This window comes from Hyperoodon ampullatus (assembly GCF_949752795.1).
Source record: "Hyperoodon ampullatus genome assembly, chromosome: 11".
NCBI classification, from domain to species: Eukaryota; Metazoa; Chordata; class Mammalia; order Artiodactyla; family Ziphiidae; genus Hyperoodon; species Hyperoodon ampullatus.
In genome coordinates, this window is record NC_136924.1 from 75,793,149 (window position 1) to 75,811,793 (window position 18,645).

At 38.1% G+C, this 18,645-nt stretch overlaps 1 protein-coding gene across 2 annotated transcripts in view; it reads right to left on the reverse strand.

The window, feature by feature from the left end:
• FGD4 (FYVE, RhoGEF and PH domain containing 4) overlaps window positions 1-18,645 on the reverse strand; it is a gene marked incomplete at both ends in the record, with an annotated part of 196,128 nt that overhangs the window by 20,708 nt on the left and 156,775 nt on the right. For both annotated transcript variants that reach the window (XM_079715259.1, XM_079715260.1), the window contains 4 exons: window positions 2,191-2,329; window positions 11,372-11,528; window positions 11,986-12,131; window positions 14,109-14,198. In XM_079715259.1, the coding sequence (XP_079571385.1) occupies window positions 2,191-2,329; window positions 11,372-11,528; window positions 11,986-12,131; window positions 14,109-14,198 (532 nt within the window). The remainder of the gene's footprint in view (window positions 1-2,190; window positions 2,330-11,371; window positions 11,529-11,985; window positions 12,132-14,108; window positions 14,199-18,645) is intronic.

Below are 18,645 nucleotides of genomic sequence, written 5' to 3' on the forward strand. Positions count from 1 at the left end.
GTACAAGGAACTTTGTCAGGGGCTTTCATATATATTAGGTCAATTCATTCTTATGCAACCTTAAATGGAAAGTATATTAGCTTCATTTGGCAGATGAAAGAAGTAGAGAGTGATGTGGCTTGGCTAAGGTCACAAATTATGATACTGAAGGGCTACATTAGAACCTAAGTCTTCTGACTCAAAGTTCTACAACATTTCAGCAGTAGTAAGTATTTCACTAGTTTTATGAGCAAATTAACCACCAAGCATAATCAGTTTTCCTTGGGAAAACACACTCACATTTCTAGTCTAGGTGAAAGGGAATTTTCTGATGCCAATGTTGATGAAGGGTTTTGTTGCTGGGGCAGGTGGTAGCGAGAGATGGGAATGGGAACTCTGATATGGGCAAGGTAGGAGCTTAGGGACTACTGGTGAAGAGATGTGGAAGCTGAGGCTTCCTGCTGGATTAACCTGAGGGAATGTTCTCTCCTACATCATGTCCTGCTCTCTTCCTTTCTTTCCTATCTTATGAATCCTGGTTGGGTTAATTCTGTTACCACAACAACCTCATTATTCTGAACCAACTTTTCTGTCTTCTTCATTCTACTGCTGAACAAAATGCACTTTTGTTGCTTTCCCCTCTACTTTTAGGTCTCTAAAAGTACTTCTGTGATTTCCTTAGAATTTTAGTGTAAGTAGTAATGGGAAACCAAAAAGAGTAATAAAATACCCTATTATGTTGCTGACTCTCTCATTTTTGACATAGCTACCTTAGCAGGAGTCAAAGTCTTTTGAGTATAGAAGAAGCAGAATTTTTATTTATTTATTTATTTTTTAATTTTTATTTTTTTTTGCAGTACGCAGGCCTCTCACCATTGTGGCCTCTCCCGTTGCAAAGCACAAGCTCTGGATGCACAGGCTCAGCGGCCATGGCTCACGGGCCCAACCGCTCCGAGGCATGTGGGATCTTCCCGGACCGGAGCACGAACCCGTGTCCCCTGCATCGGCAGGCAGACTCTCAACCACTGAGCCACCAGGGAAGCCCTTTTATTTATATTTTAGAGAACTATCCTGATTTTGGCAATTCTTTGCATTCCACATAGGATCCAAGGTAGAGGGAGACAAATGAAGATGGGCTGGGGCCACTGCCCAAGAGACTAGTTTGAGAAGTAGCAATGGTGATCCAACCTCCAACCCTACCACTACTAAAACCAAGCACTCAGGCCAGTTGAGTGGAAAGTGGGGATAAAGTGGAAAGTGGAAGAAGACAAGTTAGGATAATTCTAAACTTTAGAGGAAGAAAGGGGAGAGGAGAAGTTCCTGTGGTCACCAACTCACTTGGATGGTGGGAGAAACACCACAGATAGCCTATGTTCAGAAAAAGACCCAGTCTCTAAGACCAAAGATTGTGTTTTGTGTTCATCTCTCAACAAGCTTCACTTATAACAGCAGACAAAAAATTATTAGAGAAAGTAGCAATGCTTTAAGATTGTACACCAGTATTGTTTGTACATCTTGATTACTAATCCAAGTTAAATTTTCTCTTCACAGTTAACTGATTTTTTTAAAGTACACAAGAAAACAAAATTCTTATTGAAACTTAAGCCCTAAAAAGTCTTCCAATATGATCTAATGAAAAAATAAAAGATTTTTTATTTTTTCATAAAAAAAAAAAAGGAGTACAGGAGCAGAGCAGGAATAAAGTTTTCTCAGGGAAAATGTTAACTAACACCAAACAGCACCACTGTCTCTTCTGTCTTACAGTAGAGAAAGGTAGAGAGATATCACTTTGCTTAGGTTATTTTTACATAGTAAATGTCATCTTAGTTTTCTTGGTATGTATCAACCTACCTAATTAACCAGCAGCACTAGTAATTCTGAATGGTTGTATTCTTCCTGTGAGAAGGTAACTGTGTATTGCTATTCCAGATGTCTCTAAGACTACAGTTTTATATTTCAGAGTTAATGATTAACATGAAACCAGCATGAGAAATGTGATTTGCATTGCTCCAAGCCTATGATTTGGGCTCAAAAGTGCTTGCCTAATTGAGGTGCTGATGACAATTTCCAGTGAGGTTATTTTCTGGCACCAATATTTTACTAAAGTGGCTATAAGACCTATCTCACTTTGAAATCACAAGCCTACTTGGCCACTAAATTATCCCATAATGGAAAGCAGGGGCGGGGCCTGGGGTGTGTGTGAGTATTTACTTTTAGCATCATTCCAGTCCGGAGAACCAGGGGGCAATTTCCTTAGGTAGTCCTTAAGGAGCATCTCATACCGGGGAATCCGCTGAACAGGTTCTAGCATGTGATGCTGCAAAGTCAAGCTCCCACAGATCTTCTGTTTCTGTAATGAGAAAGGTTTTTTAAAAAAGATTTAAAAATTAGGTTAGCCAGTCTAAAAAAATTCAACATAACATAGAATTTTCATTAAGGGCAGCATTTCCCTACAAAGTGTGGTCTGTGCATCACCTGCATTAGATATACCTGGGATGCTATTAAAAATGGAAATTCTGGGCTTCCCTGGTGGTGCAGTGGTTAAGAATCCGCCTGCCAATGCAGGGGACATGGGTTTAAACCCTGGTCCGGGAAGATCCCACATGCCATGGAGCAACTAAGTCCATGCGCCACAACTACCGAGCCTGTGCTCTAGAGCCCGCGAGCCACAACTGCTGAGCCTGTGTGCCTAGAGTCCGTGCTCTGCAACAAGAGAAGCCACCGCAGTGAGAAGCCCACACACCGCAACAAAGAGTAGCCCCCACTCCCCCCAACTAGAGAAAGACCGCGCGCAGCAACAAAGAACCAATGCAGCCAAAAATAAATAAAAAAATAAATAAATTTATTTAAAAAAAAAGGAAATTCTGAATCCCATCGCAATCTATGAAACCACAATTTTGAGGCCACAGACTGGGCATATGCATAAAAACACCTCCAATTCTTCCATTAAAGTTTGAGGACCACCAATCTAGCGTTTAGAACAGAAAGAAAAATCAAGCAGAATTTTAAGCAAGAAATTTCCAGATTGATGCCATCCACTTCAATTAGTCACTACAAGGGTTTGTCAGGTCACATTATTAAATCATACTCCAGAGATTTTCAAAAGAAGCATCTATTTAATGAGGTTCACTAAGTAACACTGCATTAAATGACTCTGGACTCAGCAGAAACTATTTCGTAATAAGGCTACCATAAATGTCATTTCCTTTGAACTTAAAAAAGACTCCACATGTAGAAAAGTGACAAGATAAGAAATTTTTAATTTTTCATTAGGTCATGGCATTCTTTTCCATTAGAAATTAAACTCTAAACAGATCTCCTTTGCTTAGGGCAAAATTGAGTCTATAGAACATGCTTTTGGTAAGCCATCAATGTGGAAGGAGAGAAAAAAGATTACTTGAAAAATAAGATGTGTTCCTGTTCATATTAAACAAAGCAGAAACCCCCTTACTATATTTATTGATGACCATGATCAGGGCACTGCAGGGTAAAAAATGTTGTATTAAGACATGATGTTTGCATTCAAAGCAAACAAGAAACTAAAAGCTTCATAGAGAATGGAATATTTACACATGAACTCAGGTGAGGTCAGGCTTTGGGCAGGGAAATGAGGAATACCAGGGGGTAAGTGCAGGAAGAGGGACCTTGGAGAACAGGCCCAAGACAGTGGGGCATGAAGCACGTTTAGTGAAAGGGGGCAGTTGAGTTCTGCTCAGAAATAAGATATTTATAGGGAAGTAGGGGATGAGGAAGAAAAGGTAATCTGGGGCAATAATGTTAAGCTGGGTTTAGATTTACTTCATCTAATGCAGGTTTTCATGCAGGGGAGTGACATCATTAGATATGACAGCTATTAAGATTAACCTACAGCAATGTGCCTTTAGGCAGATGTGGGGAAGCTAGTTTGGAAGTTATTGTAGACCAGGAGAAAAGTAAAAAGAGCCTGAAATTAGCATGGAAGCTGAGGGTTAATGGCTTTCCTTAGTAAAGTGTAAGATATTAATATTATAAGTTTAGTTATTGCATTTGATTTTCTCCAGCAAGCCTATGGTATATATATATATACACACATGCATATATATATATATATCTCCAGGAAAATATTACTGATCCCCAAAATTTTACATGAAGAAACTTGCTCAGAAAAGTTAGGGGAGTTTTCTAAGGTCAAGTGGCTCTAAGTGGCAGACTAGAATCCTAAACTAGGTTAGTTGATTCTCAATCTACCATTCCTTTCACAACTCCATCCTTTCCTCATAATATGAAGACAGACATTGCTGAGATAGTTTTAATATTTGATGAAACAACGATAATGACCACCATCATGTAGTGAGCACTTACTATGCAACAAGCTCCGTGCTAAGTCCCTTGAAAATATTATCTAACGGGCAAATGAACACATACAGAGAATGAGGAAAAGTGACAAATCAAAGATAAAGCCAAGTGGTCAAATTCTGGTGAATAAAAGAATATTGGTGCTATGTGATAAATCCAATCACATAACCACAAGCTACTCTATGCAAGGCACAAAAGGTCAAGTGGAAAAAATGTTTGTAAGCTAAAGACAGGAATGGAACATGTTGACTTTGTATTGACAACAAGATGTTCATACAGAATTGTGTAGTCAGCACTCAGCATTTTGTAACTGGAGTTCAGGGGTAGAGGAATACACTAGAAATAATGACCCTATAAGCATCTGTATGACATGATGGTTAAAGGCTTGGGAAACTATGATGTCATTGAGAGTGTGGAGAGAAAGAAGACTATGAAGGGCAAAAACCTTGTATTCTGCCCACATTTCAATATTAGCAAAAGGGGTTAGTGAAAGAACCAAAGAAGGAGTCAGTGTTCAGAAAGGTAGATGAGTGCTTAATCATGAGAGAAAAGAGATGTTCAAAAAAAGGAGTGAAGGGGAAGAGCAGGACTTTTGGCTACGGCTGAGTGAGCAGACTGGCAAAATCCTCCCTTTAAACAGCGACTTTATAATGAGAACCTACTATAGCGCTGGGAACTCTACTCAGTGCTCCATGGTGACCTAAACGGGAAGGAAATCCAAAAAAGAGGGTATATATGTATACATATAGGTGATTCACTTTGCTGCACAGTAGAAACTAACACAATGTTGTAAAGCAACTATATTCCAATAAAAATTAAAAGAAAAATAAAAAGCAACTTTAAAGCTGGATAAAATTGATTTTAACAACAACAACAATCATTTCAGCACTTTGGAAATTGACCAAAGGCACAAAACAATCTGAAAAGTGTTTCTTTTAGAAACTGCTGAACTTTGGGTAAGAACAGCAAGAAGTTGTGGTATTCTGGCCTGGGGCTGCACCTCTTCCTCCCCCAGCTCAGTCAACATGAAGATTCTGCAAGGGTGGGGCAGGCTGTGAGGACTGGCAGTTTCTCTGCTGAAGTTGAAGAGGGCTCATTTGATTTAGAGCGGTGAACCATATGCTCAGCAACACTGTCCGTGGAAGTGATGGTCTCTGAGGTGGGCAAGTGGGGAAGACCAATGACTTTAATAGCCTGAAGCTGTGTTGTGGTCGGACAATCATTTCCTTGGCTGAGGCTGTGTGAATAACCAGCAGAGGCAGAAGAGAGCCCAAGCCAGCAACCTCCTGGCCACTCTGAGATTGTGGAGATGCAGAGAAAAGATACAGATAGGAGATGTGAAAGGGCCACAAGGACTTGGAAATGGCCTGATCTTTAAATAAGTGTGTGCCCCTCCACATACAATTATAGGGACATCAGCAGAGGAGAGAAGCTAACTGGATCTAGGTAGTTAAGCACCTGTGATCTTTAACCTTACACAGGTTAAAGGGGCAACCCCTATAAAGCCAAGATCACATACAAACACAAGAATATTCAACAAAAAACTGAATAGAGACATTAGTGTCTGCATACCAGAGGAGAGATAAAGTTCATACATTTAGTCTAAGCAAGTTAATAAACAAACAAACAAAAAAACAAAAGTAACCACAGCCACTCTCAGTAGGGAAAATCCGAATCTAGAGTTCCCACAAAATAGGTTACCTAAAATGTCCAGGGTTTCCCTGGTGGCGCAGTGGTTAAGAATCTGCCTGCCAATGCAGGGGACACGGGTTTGAGCCCTGGTCCGGGAAGATGCCACATGCAGCAGAGCAACTAAGCCCATGCACCACAACTACTGAAGCCTGCACGCCTAGAGCCCGTGCTCTGCAACAAGAGAAGCCACCACAATGAGAAGCCCACGCACCTCAACAAAGAGTAGCTCCCGCTCGCCACAACTAGAGAAAGCCCATGCGCAGCAACAAAGACCCAACGCAACCAAAATAAAAAAATAAACAAACAAATAAATAAATAAATACATAAATTATAATGTCCAGTATTCAGCAAAAAAAAAAGAGATATTCAAATAAATAGTGAAGTATTAACCTACGCTGAAGAAAAAAGGCAGTCAAATAAAATTGTTTCTGAGTGAGCTTATATATTGGATATAGCAAAGATGTCAACATAGGTATTATATGTATGTTCAAAGAAATAAAGGTAATCATATTGGAAGAACATGAAACGTATAACAACAATACATGCATACATAGCAAATTTCAAGGAGGAATCAGACAGTATAAAAAAGAACCAAATGAAAATGCTGGAGCTGAAAAGTACAATAACTGAAATGAAAAATTCACCCCAGAGACTCAACAGCAGAAACAAGATGGCAGAAAAATCAATGAACTTGAAGGAATATTAATTGAAATTATACAGTCTAAAAAACAAAGAGAAAAAAGGAAGAAAATTGAACAGGTCTCAGAAACTTGCATAATGGGTCCTCCCTGGTGGAGCAGTGGTTAAGAATCCGCCTGCCAATGCGGGGGACACGGGTTTGAGCCCTGCTCTGGGAAGGTCCCACGTGCCGTGGAGCAACTAAGCCCGTGTGCCACAACTACTGAGCCTGCACTCTAGAGCCCACGAGCCACAACTACTGAGCCCACGCACCGAAGCCTGCTACTGAAGTCTGCGTGCCTAGAGTCCGTGCTCCGCAACGAGAAGCCACCACAATGAGAAGCCCGTGTACCTCAACGAAGAGTAGCCCCCACTCGCCACAACTAGAGAAAATCTGCACACAGCAACAAAGACCCAGTGCAGCCAAAAATAAATTAAAAATTAATTAATTTTTAAAAAAAGAAAGAAACTTGGGTAATGAAAATATGAAATGCAAAGAAACAATGGCTGAAAACTTCTCAAACTGATTTTTAAAAATCTACACAATCAAGAAGCTCAATTTACTCTGAGCAGGATAAATACAAAAAAGATCCACATCATTTTCAAACTGTTAAAAGCCAAAAACAAAGAGAAAACTTTGAAAGCAGCAAGAGAAAAGCGATTCATTACATACAGGGGACTGTCAATACAATTAAGGGCTAACTTCTCATCTGACACAAGGGAGGGCAGAAAACAGTGAAATGACATTCAAAATGCTGAAAGAAAAAAGCTATCAGCCAAGAATTCTGTGTCTAGTAATGCTATCATTCAATAGTGAAGAAAAAAATATTTTCCAAATAAACAAAGCCCAAGAAAATTCATTGCTATTCACTCTGCCTCACAAGAAACACATCATTTTCATGCTGAAAGGAACTTATTCCAGAAATGGTAAATATATGGGTTAAAAACATATTTGTAGACATTTTTCTTTTTTCAAATTGAAGAATAGTTGATTTACAATGTTGTGTTAGTTTCTGGTGTACAGCAAAGTGATTCAGTTATACATATATACTCTCTGTCCATATTCTTTTCCATTATGGTTTATCACAGGATATTGAATATATTTCCTGGTGCTATACAGTAGGACCTTGTTGCTTATCTATTTTATACATAGTAGTTTGTATCTGCTAATCCTAAACTCCTAATTTATCCCTCCCACACTCCCCTTTCCTCTTTGGTAACCATAAACTTGTTTCCTATGTCTTTGAGTCTGTTTCTGTTTTGTAAATAGTTCATTTGTGTCACATTTTAGATTCCACATATAAATGATGTCATATGGTATTTGTCTTTCTCTTTCTGACTTAGTTCACTTAGTATGATAATCTCTAGGTCCATCCATGTTGTTACAAATGACATTATTTCATTCACTTTTATGGCTGAGTAGTATTCCACTGTGTATATATACTACATCCTCCTTATCCATTCAACTGTCAATGGACATTTAAGTTGCTTCCATGTCTTGGCTATTGTAAATAGTGTTGCTATGAACATTGGGGTGCATGTATCTTTTCGAATTAGAGTTTTCTCTGCCCAGGAGTGGGATTGCTGGACCATATGGTTACTCTAAGTTTTTTAAGGAACCTCCATACTATTCTCCATAGTGGCTGCACCAATTTACATTCCCACCAACAGTGTTGGAGGGTTCCCTTTTTTCCCCATCCTCTCCAGCATTTATTTGTAGACTTTTAAATGATGGCCATTCTGACTGGTATGAGATGATACCTCACTGTAATTTTGATTTGCATTTCTCTAATAATTAGTGATGTCGATCATCTTTTTATGTGCCTTTTGGCCATCTGTATGTCTTCTTTGGAGAAATGTCTATTTAGGTCATCTGCCCATTTTTTAATTGGGTTGTTTGCTTTTTTGTTATTGAGTTGTATGAGCCATTTGTATATTTTGGAAATTAAGCCCTTGTTGGTTGTACCATTTGCAAATATTTTCTCCCAGTCCATAGGCTGTCTCTTCCTTTTGCTTATGGTTTCCTTTGCTGTGCAAAAGCTTATGTTTGACTAGGTCCCATTTGTTTATTTTTGCTTTTATTTTTATTGCCTCAGGAGACTGACCTAAGAAAACATTGGTACAATTTCTGTCAGAGAATGTTTTGCTATATTCTCTTCTAGGAGTTTTATGGTGTCATGTCTTATATTTAAGTCTTTAAGCCATTTTGAATTTACTTTTGTGTATTGTGTGAGGGTGTGCTCTAATTTCATTGATTTACATGCAGCTGTTCAGGTTCCCCAACACCAATTGCTGAAGAGACTGTTTTTTCTCCATTGTATATTTTTGTCTCCTTTGTCGAAGATTAACTGACCACAGGTGTGTGAGTTTATTTCTGGGCTCTCTATTCTGTTCCATTGATCCACATGTCTGTTTTTATACCAATATCACACTGTTTTGATTATTGTAGCTTTATAGTATTGTCTGGAGTCTCGGAGGGTTATGCCCCCAGCTTTGTTCTTTTTCCTCAGGATTGCTTTGGCAATTCTGGGTCTTTTATGGTTCCATATAAATTTTAGGATTATTTATTCTAGTTCTGTAACAAATGTCATGGGTATTTTGACAGGGATTGTATTAAACCTGTACATTACTTCCGGTAGTATGGCTATTTTAACAATATTAATTCTTCCAATCCAAGAGCATGGGATAGTTTTCCATTTCTTTGAATCATCTTCAATTTCCTTTATCAACGTTTTATAACTCTCAGCATATAAGTCTTTTACCTCCTTTGTCAGGTTTTACTCCTAAATATATATATTTTTTGCTGCAATTTTAAAAGGGATTGTTTTTTTACTTTCCCTTTTTGATATTTCATTGTTAGTGTAAAGAAATGCAACAGATTTATGTATATTAATCTTGTATCCTGCTATGTTGCTGAATTCGTTTATCAGTTTCTAGTAGTTTCTTTGTGGAGTCTTTAAGGGTTTTCTATATATAGTATCACGTCATCTGCATATAATGACAACTTTACCACTTCTCTTCCAATTTGGATACCTTCTATTTCTTTTTCTTGTCTGACTGCTGTGGCTAGGACTTCCAATACTATGTTGAATAGAAGTGGTGAGAATGGGCATCATTGTCTCGCTCCAGATTTTAGTGGGAAGGCTTTCAAGCTTTTCACTGTTGAGCGTTATGCTGGCTGTGGGTTTTTCATAAATAGTTTTTATTATGTTGAGATATGTTCCTTCAATACCCATTTTGGTAAGAGTTTTTATCATGAATCGATGTTGCATTTTATCAAATGCTTTTTCTGCATCTATTTAGATGATCATGTGGTTTTTGTCTTTTCTTTTGTTGATGTTGTCAGCATCACATTGATCTGCATATAGATTTTTTTTAATATTCTCTTAACTTCTTTAAAAGACATAAAATTGTACAAAAAAGTAATCATATCACTATATTAATGAATTTAAAACACATAAAAATATTTATGTAACACAGGGTCTTCCCTGGTGGTGCAGTGGTTGGGATTCCGCCTGCCAATGCAGAGGACACAGGTTTGAGCCATGGTGCAGGAAGATCCCACATGCCATGGAGCAGCTGGGCCTGTGTGCTACAACTGCTGAGCCGGCACTCTAGAGCCCGCGAGCCACAACTACTAAAGCCTGTGCTCCTGGAGTCCATGCTCTGCAACAGTAGAAGCCACCGCAATGAGAAGCCCACAACCTCAACCTCAACAAAGAGTTGCCCCCGCTCACCGCAACTAGAGAAAGCCTGCGCACAGCAACGAAGACCCAATGCAGCCAAAAATAAATAAATAAAAAAAATAAATTTATAAAAAATAAATATATATATATATTTATGTAACACAAAAGAAGGCAGTCAAGGAGCAAAAGAATCCCCATCCAAATAACCTTATGTGATCTAAAGAATTCCTTTTCAATATTTAAACTTCAGCAAAGAAGAAGTGATCAACAGTTTTGACTAGAGAATCAAACAGAAATTACTATGATATTATTAAAATGTATTATCCAGGTTTGATGAAATTTTAAAAGTCAGGACACATATATAAAATGACCAAAAAAAAAAAAACCCAAAAATGAAATAAAATAGAATACAGTTGATCCTTGAACATGGGTTTGAACTGCACAGGTCAACTTATATGCACATTTTTTTTTTCAGTAAATGTGTACTACAGTACTACATAATCCATGGTTGGTTGAATCCATGATGCATAACCACAGATATGGAGGGCTGACAGTAAAGTTATACTGGGATTTTCAAACACATGGGGGATCAGCACCCATAACACTTAGGTTGTTCAAAGGTCAACTGTAATTATATTTCTAAAATGTCAGGGTTTATAGCAATCATTCTTTATATTCATTTATAGTCATTCCAACATCTCAACCTCTGAAAGCAAGCAAGGGAGACACAGAGCTGAATGGGAACTTACTTTGTAAATTAATGTGGACCCTGATAAAGCCAGGCTCTCCTTGCCTCAAAAGCAAATGGAGAATTCACTGTTCAGTATATTGCACGTGCTCAATAAATATTTTAACTTTGCAGAGATGATTTCTGCATAATTCAGACCAGAATGGAATTTGGCCAGGTGTCTCACATCTCTCAATCTAAATTTTAAATCTAGAAGACCTTATGATTTGTACAGAAAAAGTAATTATAGCCTTGAACAAAATAGTCCTATTACCTGAATTTCTTCAATTATTGATTTGAACTGGGGAATACGCTCTGTCATGTTTTTAACCAATTCCATTGCATTATCAAATCCCTTCACATATTCTCCATACATCTTAAGGAATGGGGCCAATTTCTGAAGGATGTCACCAATTCTAGGGGTAGTTTCCCTGTGTAAAACATAGAAACAAGTTGTTAAGATTTCTTATAGAATGAGTGAATTAACAGGACTCCAAATGAAGTAATCACTTTCTACACGTACCCTGCACTTTGCAGATCCACTTTGCTGTGAGATTGATAGACAGAGAAAAAGCACCTTTTTACAGGGAGTTTAGGAATGACACAGTAAAGAGAGATGCTTTACTCTTGGAATTCTTGAAGCTCCAGATTACCCTTAATATCTTGTCTCCACTAATCAAACTATAGTTTGGAAAGGAGAGATGAAACCTTTTTCAACTAAAGACAAAAATGTACCACAAGGGTCTTTCAGTGATCTTTAACATTAAATCTTTGTGTAAATGTTTGTTTACAGCTGTGTGTAGCATTATTATTTCAATTTAACAGCTGAATAACACAGCTTCTAGTACGACTGCCTTAGATATATTATTTGCTATCTATGCCTCTTACCATTCTTGCATTCTTTTCTCCAGCTCTGGCAATAGGAATTTACTATGGAAGGCATTTATTGATGAAATATTAGAAAAGATTTTATTCACCATCTCTGCTGGAAATGAGCCTCGATTTGCTTCTTCCAGTAGTTTGCAATAAAATACCTGAATAAGAGAATTAATGCAAAATTACTTCAAATTTATTGGTTAACCATCTAGCACTGTGCTAAGGCACATAGTGGGCTCTTAGTAACCTTTTGTTGAATAAATGGAAAAGTTTGTGATTCAAGAAATCAATCATTTTTGAAATGTAGGAGTGAGTATATGCTTTAAGAAGAACCAGGAATTAGAATTAGGAAGCTTTGACTCTAACCTAGGCTATGCCTCTATCTGTGGGATGTTAATCTTTTCTGTTCCAGAGAATTTCCAGTTGAGGGTAACAGGATTTACCCTTCCTATCCATAGGTAGAGTTAAAAGATGGGAAACTACACAGATGCATAATAACTGTGGTATTTTCCACTCCTCTTTATATTTTGAATGACTTCTATGGCACATATTACATATTGCCCTTTATTATATATGGCATGTATCTCATTTTCCCTATTAAAACTGTACACTCCTTGGAGAGGTAGAACATTGTGATTTACTTCTCACAGTAGAAAAGGTGCTTAAAAAATATGTGGTCAATGCATGAACAAAAGAGTATTTCAGTTCTCACATGTTTTCCTGCCTTAGTAAATAATAATGCATGGTAACTTAAAACTCAGAAATGAGGATAAAAAGATCTTCTCTTGTACATAATAACAGGTATCTTAAAGACAGTAAAAAAAAGTTTTGCAGTCTTAGCTCTACTCCAGTAGGGCTACTATACCTCTTAATTGCCACTCTGTTAAATGTAGGCAGAAGGAGGTCTTGTTCTTTCATAATGTCCAGATGGTTGTTTATTTTCTAAATTCACCTCCATTGCATTTTCTTGAGAGGCAAAAGAATACAAAATTATGTCCTTAGAGACTGCAATAGGATATTTTAGTAATTAAGACTAAATTCTAAAAGGTCAGCAACAGTAGCTGACAAGATAATATGGCTGAAAAAAAGAAAGAAAGAAAGAAAAAAAAAAGTGTAACTTGGTAAGAGGAAAAAACACATTTCCACTATGGGAATACCTACAAGTTTCAGGTCTGTAATCACCATGAGGAGAAACATTGTTTCAAAGGCACAAACCAACATGAATTGATTGACTTATGGTGAAATTCTTCGGAAAGTGAGTATTTGAGTCACAAACACATTATCTCAGAGAACACAAGTCTTAATCCGACCCTTTAAGGGTCACCCTAACAGGCATGTAATCTACTCTAGGAACTGATAAAGAGGTGTGCCCAGGATGGCCTGCTCCCACAAAGTTCCATTTTTCCAACTGCAATAGCGGAACATCTTCTTGCAACTGATTTACTCAAAGTTGGCAACTTTATCTTTTAATAAGAGGAGACCGTATTAGCAGACAATCTACCAATTATCTTGATCTTTTATCACTGAAACAGGATTAAGAAGCCATCGCGTTTAACAGTTATTCTTAATGATGCATTTTAAAACTTTCTTTGCAAATGTATATTTGAGATGATTCACAAGCATCCACCATGATTAAAGTACAAAATATTATTCACATATTCAACAAATATTTACACCTGGCACTGTTTTGAACGTTTTATGCAAGGCTGAACAAGTGAACTCAAAATTCCTTCTGGCCCTATGACTGCAGCAATTCAGATCATTCACAACAGCAAGTGAGACAAGAATAAGTGATGTATTCGTGTCAACATCAGAATCTCCTATTTACTAACATGGCCTTCAGGGTCACAATAAGTGGGCAAGAAACAGAGTAGTGTTTAGGATTGAAAGACACAGATAAAGGAAATTTTGCAACTCATACAGACAGTCCTTCAATCTGTTTTTTATGAATTATGAAACCTTTATACCTAATGAATTCACTGACAGAGCTGAAAATGTTAGAGATCTCCTTGAGGAAGTAGCTTTCACTTGCCAAAAATGGCTAGGTCCTTCTTGCAGTTTCTAAAACACTTAAATTACTAAGTTAAAATGATGTTTGATGCCAAAAAATAAAATACTGAAAGGGAAAATATTACCTGATCTAAGAGGTCAAGTCGGCTGACGTAAGCTCTTTCTGTAAGCAAAAGTTCATTGGCTATTTTGTGAAGTTTTTGCTCATTAGTCTCCTGAAAACAGAACAGATATTCACATATCAGGAAATAAAGCATGGACAGTATTTCTCAAGTAATAAATATTATCAAATGGTTTCATCAAGGACTTCCCTGGTGGTGCAGTGGTTAAGAATCCGACTGCCGGTGCAAGGGACACGGGTACAAGCCCTGGTCCGGGAAGATCCCACATGCCGCAGAGCAACTATGCCCATGTGCCACCACTACTGAGCCTGCTCTCTAGAGCCCGCGATCCACAACTACTGAGCTCGTGTGTCACAACTACTGAAGCCCGTGCACCTAGAGCCTGTGCTCTGCAACAAGAGAAGCCACCACGATGAGAAGCCTCGGTAACGCAATGAAGAGTAGCCCTCACTCACCGCAACTAGAGAAAGCCCGCTTGTAGCAACGAAGACCCAATGCAGCCAAAATCAAGCAAATAAATAAAATTTTTTAAAAATTGATTTAAAAAAATGGTTTCATCAAAAGCTTCTCAGGTACCCAATTCCTTTCGGTCATCAAGGAACATCCAACCAGAAATGAACAAAATTAGAAATCAGCTAGATTTAATCTATGATAACTTCTTTGATCTCTGTATCAATTAACACTATCTTCCACCTTTTCTTTGAAACATCTTTTATCTTTTTACTTCCCAGACACTTTTCTTTCCTCATTTTCCCCCTACCTCTCTCAGGCTACTCTTTGGACATGTTTTTATCACACTCTCAAAGATCTTGTTTAATTACTAGCTCTATGCACAGAACTTTTTACCTTAAAAAAATGTTTTTATTATGGAAAATTTCAATCATATATAAAAGTAAAGAAAATAGTAAAAACAAACCCCCATGTGTCCATCACCAAGATCCAACATCAACTCATCGTTAATCTTCTTTCACCTATGCTCGCACCCACCTCCCTCTATCTATATTATTTTTAATTAAATCTAGACTTTAATATTTCTTCAGTTTATATTTACTTAACTCTTAAATATCTTTGAATAACCTTGCTAGTGCCATGAGGATAGGAACATTTTTTCCTTGTTAACTTCTCCATCTCTTGTATCTACTGCAGTGCTTCAATAAAACGCTGGCACTCAATAAAATATCACTGAATGAATGAATGAGAAGCAGTCTCACATGACTAACTATTGCTGGACATTTATTACCACTTTGACATGTTGTCAGTCTAAGACCAAACTCATCATTTCTGTAAAATCTCCATTCTACCACCACCCTCCAACCTTACCATCCTAGCAATGGTTCCATTCCTTTCCAGTTAGCTGACTTAAATTACTTTAAGCTTAGTTCCCTACCACAAAATCCAGTCAGCCACCAACTCCTATTCATGGCATTTTGTCTTTAGCATCCATCTTTTAAGCTCTCATCACTGCCACCCTGTTTTGCTCATACCTTATCTCAAGCCCAGGCCAATCAATAGTTGCCCAATTAACTGAGTCCATTATTTTTTTTGGCTCTAACCCACCTTGAATACTATCGCATGAGGAATTTTTCTAAAACTCTGCTCTGGGGACTTCCCTGGTGGCACAGCAGTGCTTAAGAATCCGACTGCCAATGCAGGGGACACAGGGTCGATCCCTGGTCCAGGAAGATCCCATGTGCTGCGGAGCAACTAAGCCTGTGCACCACAACTAATGAGCCTGCGCTCTAGAGCCCCCAAGCCACAACTACTGAAGCAAGCATGCCTAGAGCCTGTGCTCCGTAATGAAGAGTAGCCCCTGCTCGCCACAACTAGAGAAAGCTTGGGCACAGCAACGAAGACCCAACTCAGCCAAAAAATAAATAAATAAAATAAAATAAACAAAACAAAACAAAAACTCTGCTCTGCTCACCTAATCCTAATTCCCATAGGAAAAACCAAAATTCTTCTAGTCCTCTTCTCACTGACAGGATAAAATCCAGACTCTGTGTACCATCCAGAGTTGTTTCTACCTAGTTACTTTACTGAAATACTTTTCTCATTCTAGGAGTCTATGAAATATAATAAGAGTTTAGTAAAAACTTTAGTACCAAAGCAGACCAAAGTGTACTTTAAACCAGTGTCTGATTTGTGTAAATGCTACATTTTAAACTATGTATAAAATGCTATTAAGTTGTATAAATGCTTCATTGTGTTAAACACATATGACATCTACTTTATGCTTTATATGCAATATATGTTCTAACATGGTAAATTACCATGTTGCTCCTTACAGAACTGAGGTATTTTTATGTGAAGTCTTTAGGGTAAAGTAACATAATAAGTTTAAATAATTTGTGGTCTCAGAAACACTGAAATAAGAACTATGTAGTAATCGGGACTTCCCTGGTGGTCCAGTGGTTAAGACTCCTCGATCTCATTGCAGAGGGCCCAGGTTTGATCCCTGGTTAGGGAACTAGATACCGCATGCCACAATTAAAGAGCCCACATGCTGCAACTAAAAGATCCCGCATGCAGCAACGAAGATCCCGTGTGCCACAACTAAGACCCGGCGCAGCCAAATAAATATTAAAAAAAAAACAACTACGTAGTAGTCAAATTCCATAATTAGTTAAAGTTTTGGTTTAACTTATCCTCAGAGTAAAGTACTAGCATTGTTGCTTGCCTACCTGGCCTCCCTTCCCCGCTATCTCTTAATGGTATCCAGATTTGGTTAGTGTGTCTACCCCACTACTATGTAGCCTTTCCTTAAGGAAACTGACCTTATCCACAGATCAAAAGGGGAGCCCTGAATGGTGTCACAATCAGGAGTATACAGCGAGAGGTTCAGGGGCCAATGAGACACAAGGGAATATGCACTGGCAGCTTTGGAAAAGGAGGCTCCCTACTCTTAAGGAAGAACCATGAAAAAAGAGATCTCTCTTTGCTGCTCCATGTAGATGAGGGTACATGTAGTCTTGAGTGCTATAAGCAGCCATCCCATAACCACAGAGAAGTCAATAAACTTCCTTATTGTTTAAGCCAGGTCGAGTAATATTGGTGTTATTTGTAGCATCCTGATTAATATAAAAAACTTAAATACTAAGAAACATATGTAGTATATTCCATGAAACTGATAAACTTTCAAGAAATTTTTAGACAATCACTATTTATAGAGAAGTAAAATACTTAACTAAAAATGTGACTTTCAAAGATGTAATTAAGTGTAATAAGTAAATACATAAGAACTCTATCAACATTTCAGAAAAAGTGATATGCTGTTCTACACACTCACAGGAAATACTGACCTGCACCAACATTACAGCCATTTGTTTTGGTTTTTTTTTTTTGCTGTACGCGGGCCTCTCACTGCTGCGGCCTCTCCCGTTGCAGAGCACAGGCTCCGGACGCGCAGGCTCACTGGCCATGGCTCACGGGCCCAGCCGCTCCACGGCATGTGGGATCTTCCCGGAGCGGGGCACGAACCCACGTCCCCTGCATTGGCAGGCAGACGCTCAACCACTGCGCCACCAGGGAAGCCCTTGTTTTGGTTTTTTAAGCCAGATTTACTGAGATGAAATTTACAATTAGTAAAATTCACCCTTTTGGTGAATAGTTCTAGGAGTTTTGACAAATGGTTACAATCATGTCACCACCAGCACAATCAAGATACAGAACATTTCTATCGAAACTTTTCTTAGGTCTCTGCAGTCAACCCCACTCCTCTTCCACCACCAGCTCCTAGTAACTGTTGATCTGGCTTGCTCCAGAATGTCATGTAAATGGAATCACACAGCATGTGCCTTTTGAGTCTTGCTTTATCAAAATGCATTTGAGATATATCCAAGTTGTTATTAGTATCAGTAGTTCATTCTTTTCAAGCCCTTCATTTTATTCTAATAGTGGAGATATCTTTTTTGACCCACTATACTCTTTTGTATATTCTAATTCTAGTTCTAGCTAATATCTCTAAAGAAAACAATCCAGCAGAATTTGTGCCATGATAAAATAATACATCTTTTGTCAGTCAGAGAATTCATTAAACAACAAGTCATAATGTCTTTTATTGCTATGCAATGAAGTCACCCCTGAGGTCTTCCATATCCTACGAGATTTTAAATAGGAAGCTTCTAAGAAACAATCTTTTTTGCTGACCGCAAATTATACTTTAGCTGAACGTGGCAAATTGTGGGTATCCTGGTCATATTTTGCAAAATCCAAGGGTATGCCAGCAGTTATTAGTAAAAGCTATATTCCTTCCACACAGATGGTCTTCTAACATTAGGTCCCTGACCTTGCCAAAGTCAACACAAAGTAAACTTGCTGACATATGGTTTAATCACTCACATATAAGGTTTGTGAAAAGTTACTAGGGATTTTGTGGTGGAAGTGAGGACATCACAGACTCATGGAGCCTTTCTTTAGGTTAATCACAACAATAATAGCATCACCATAATGAGAACAGCTAACAATTATTCACTCATTGCTTGTTATATGCCAGACTGTTAAAAGTATTTTACACAGATTGACTGGTCCTTACAACAAGTCT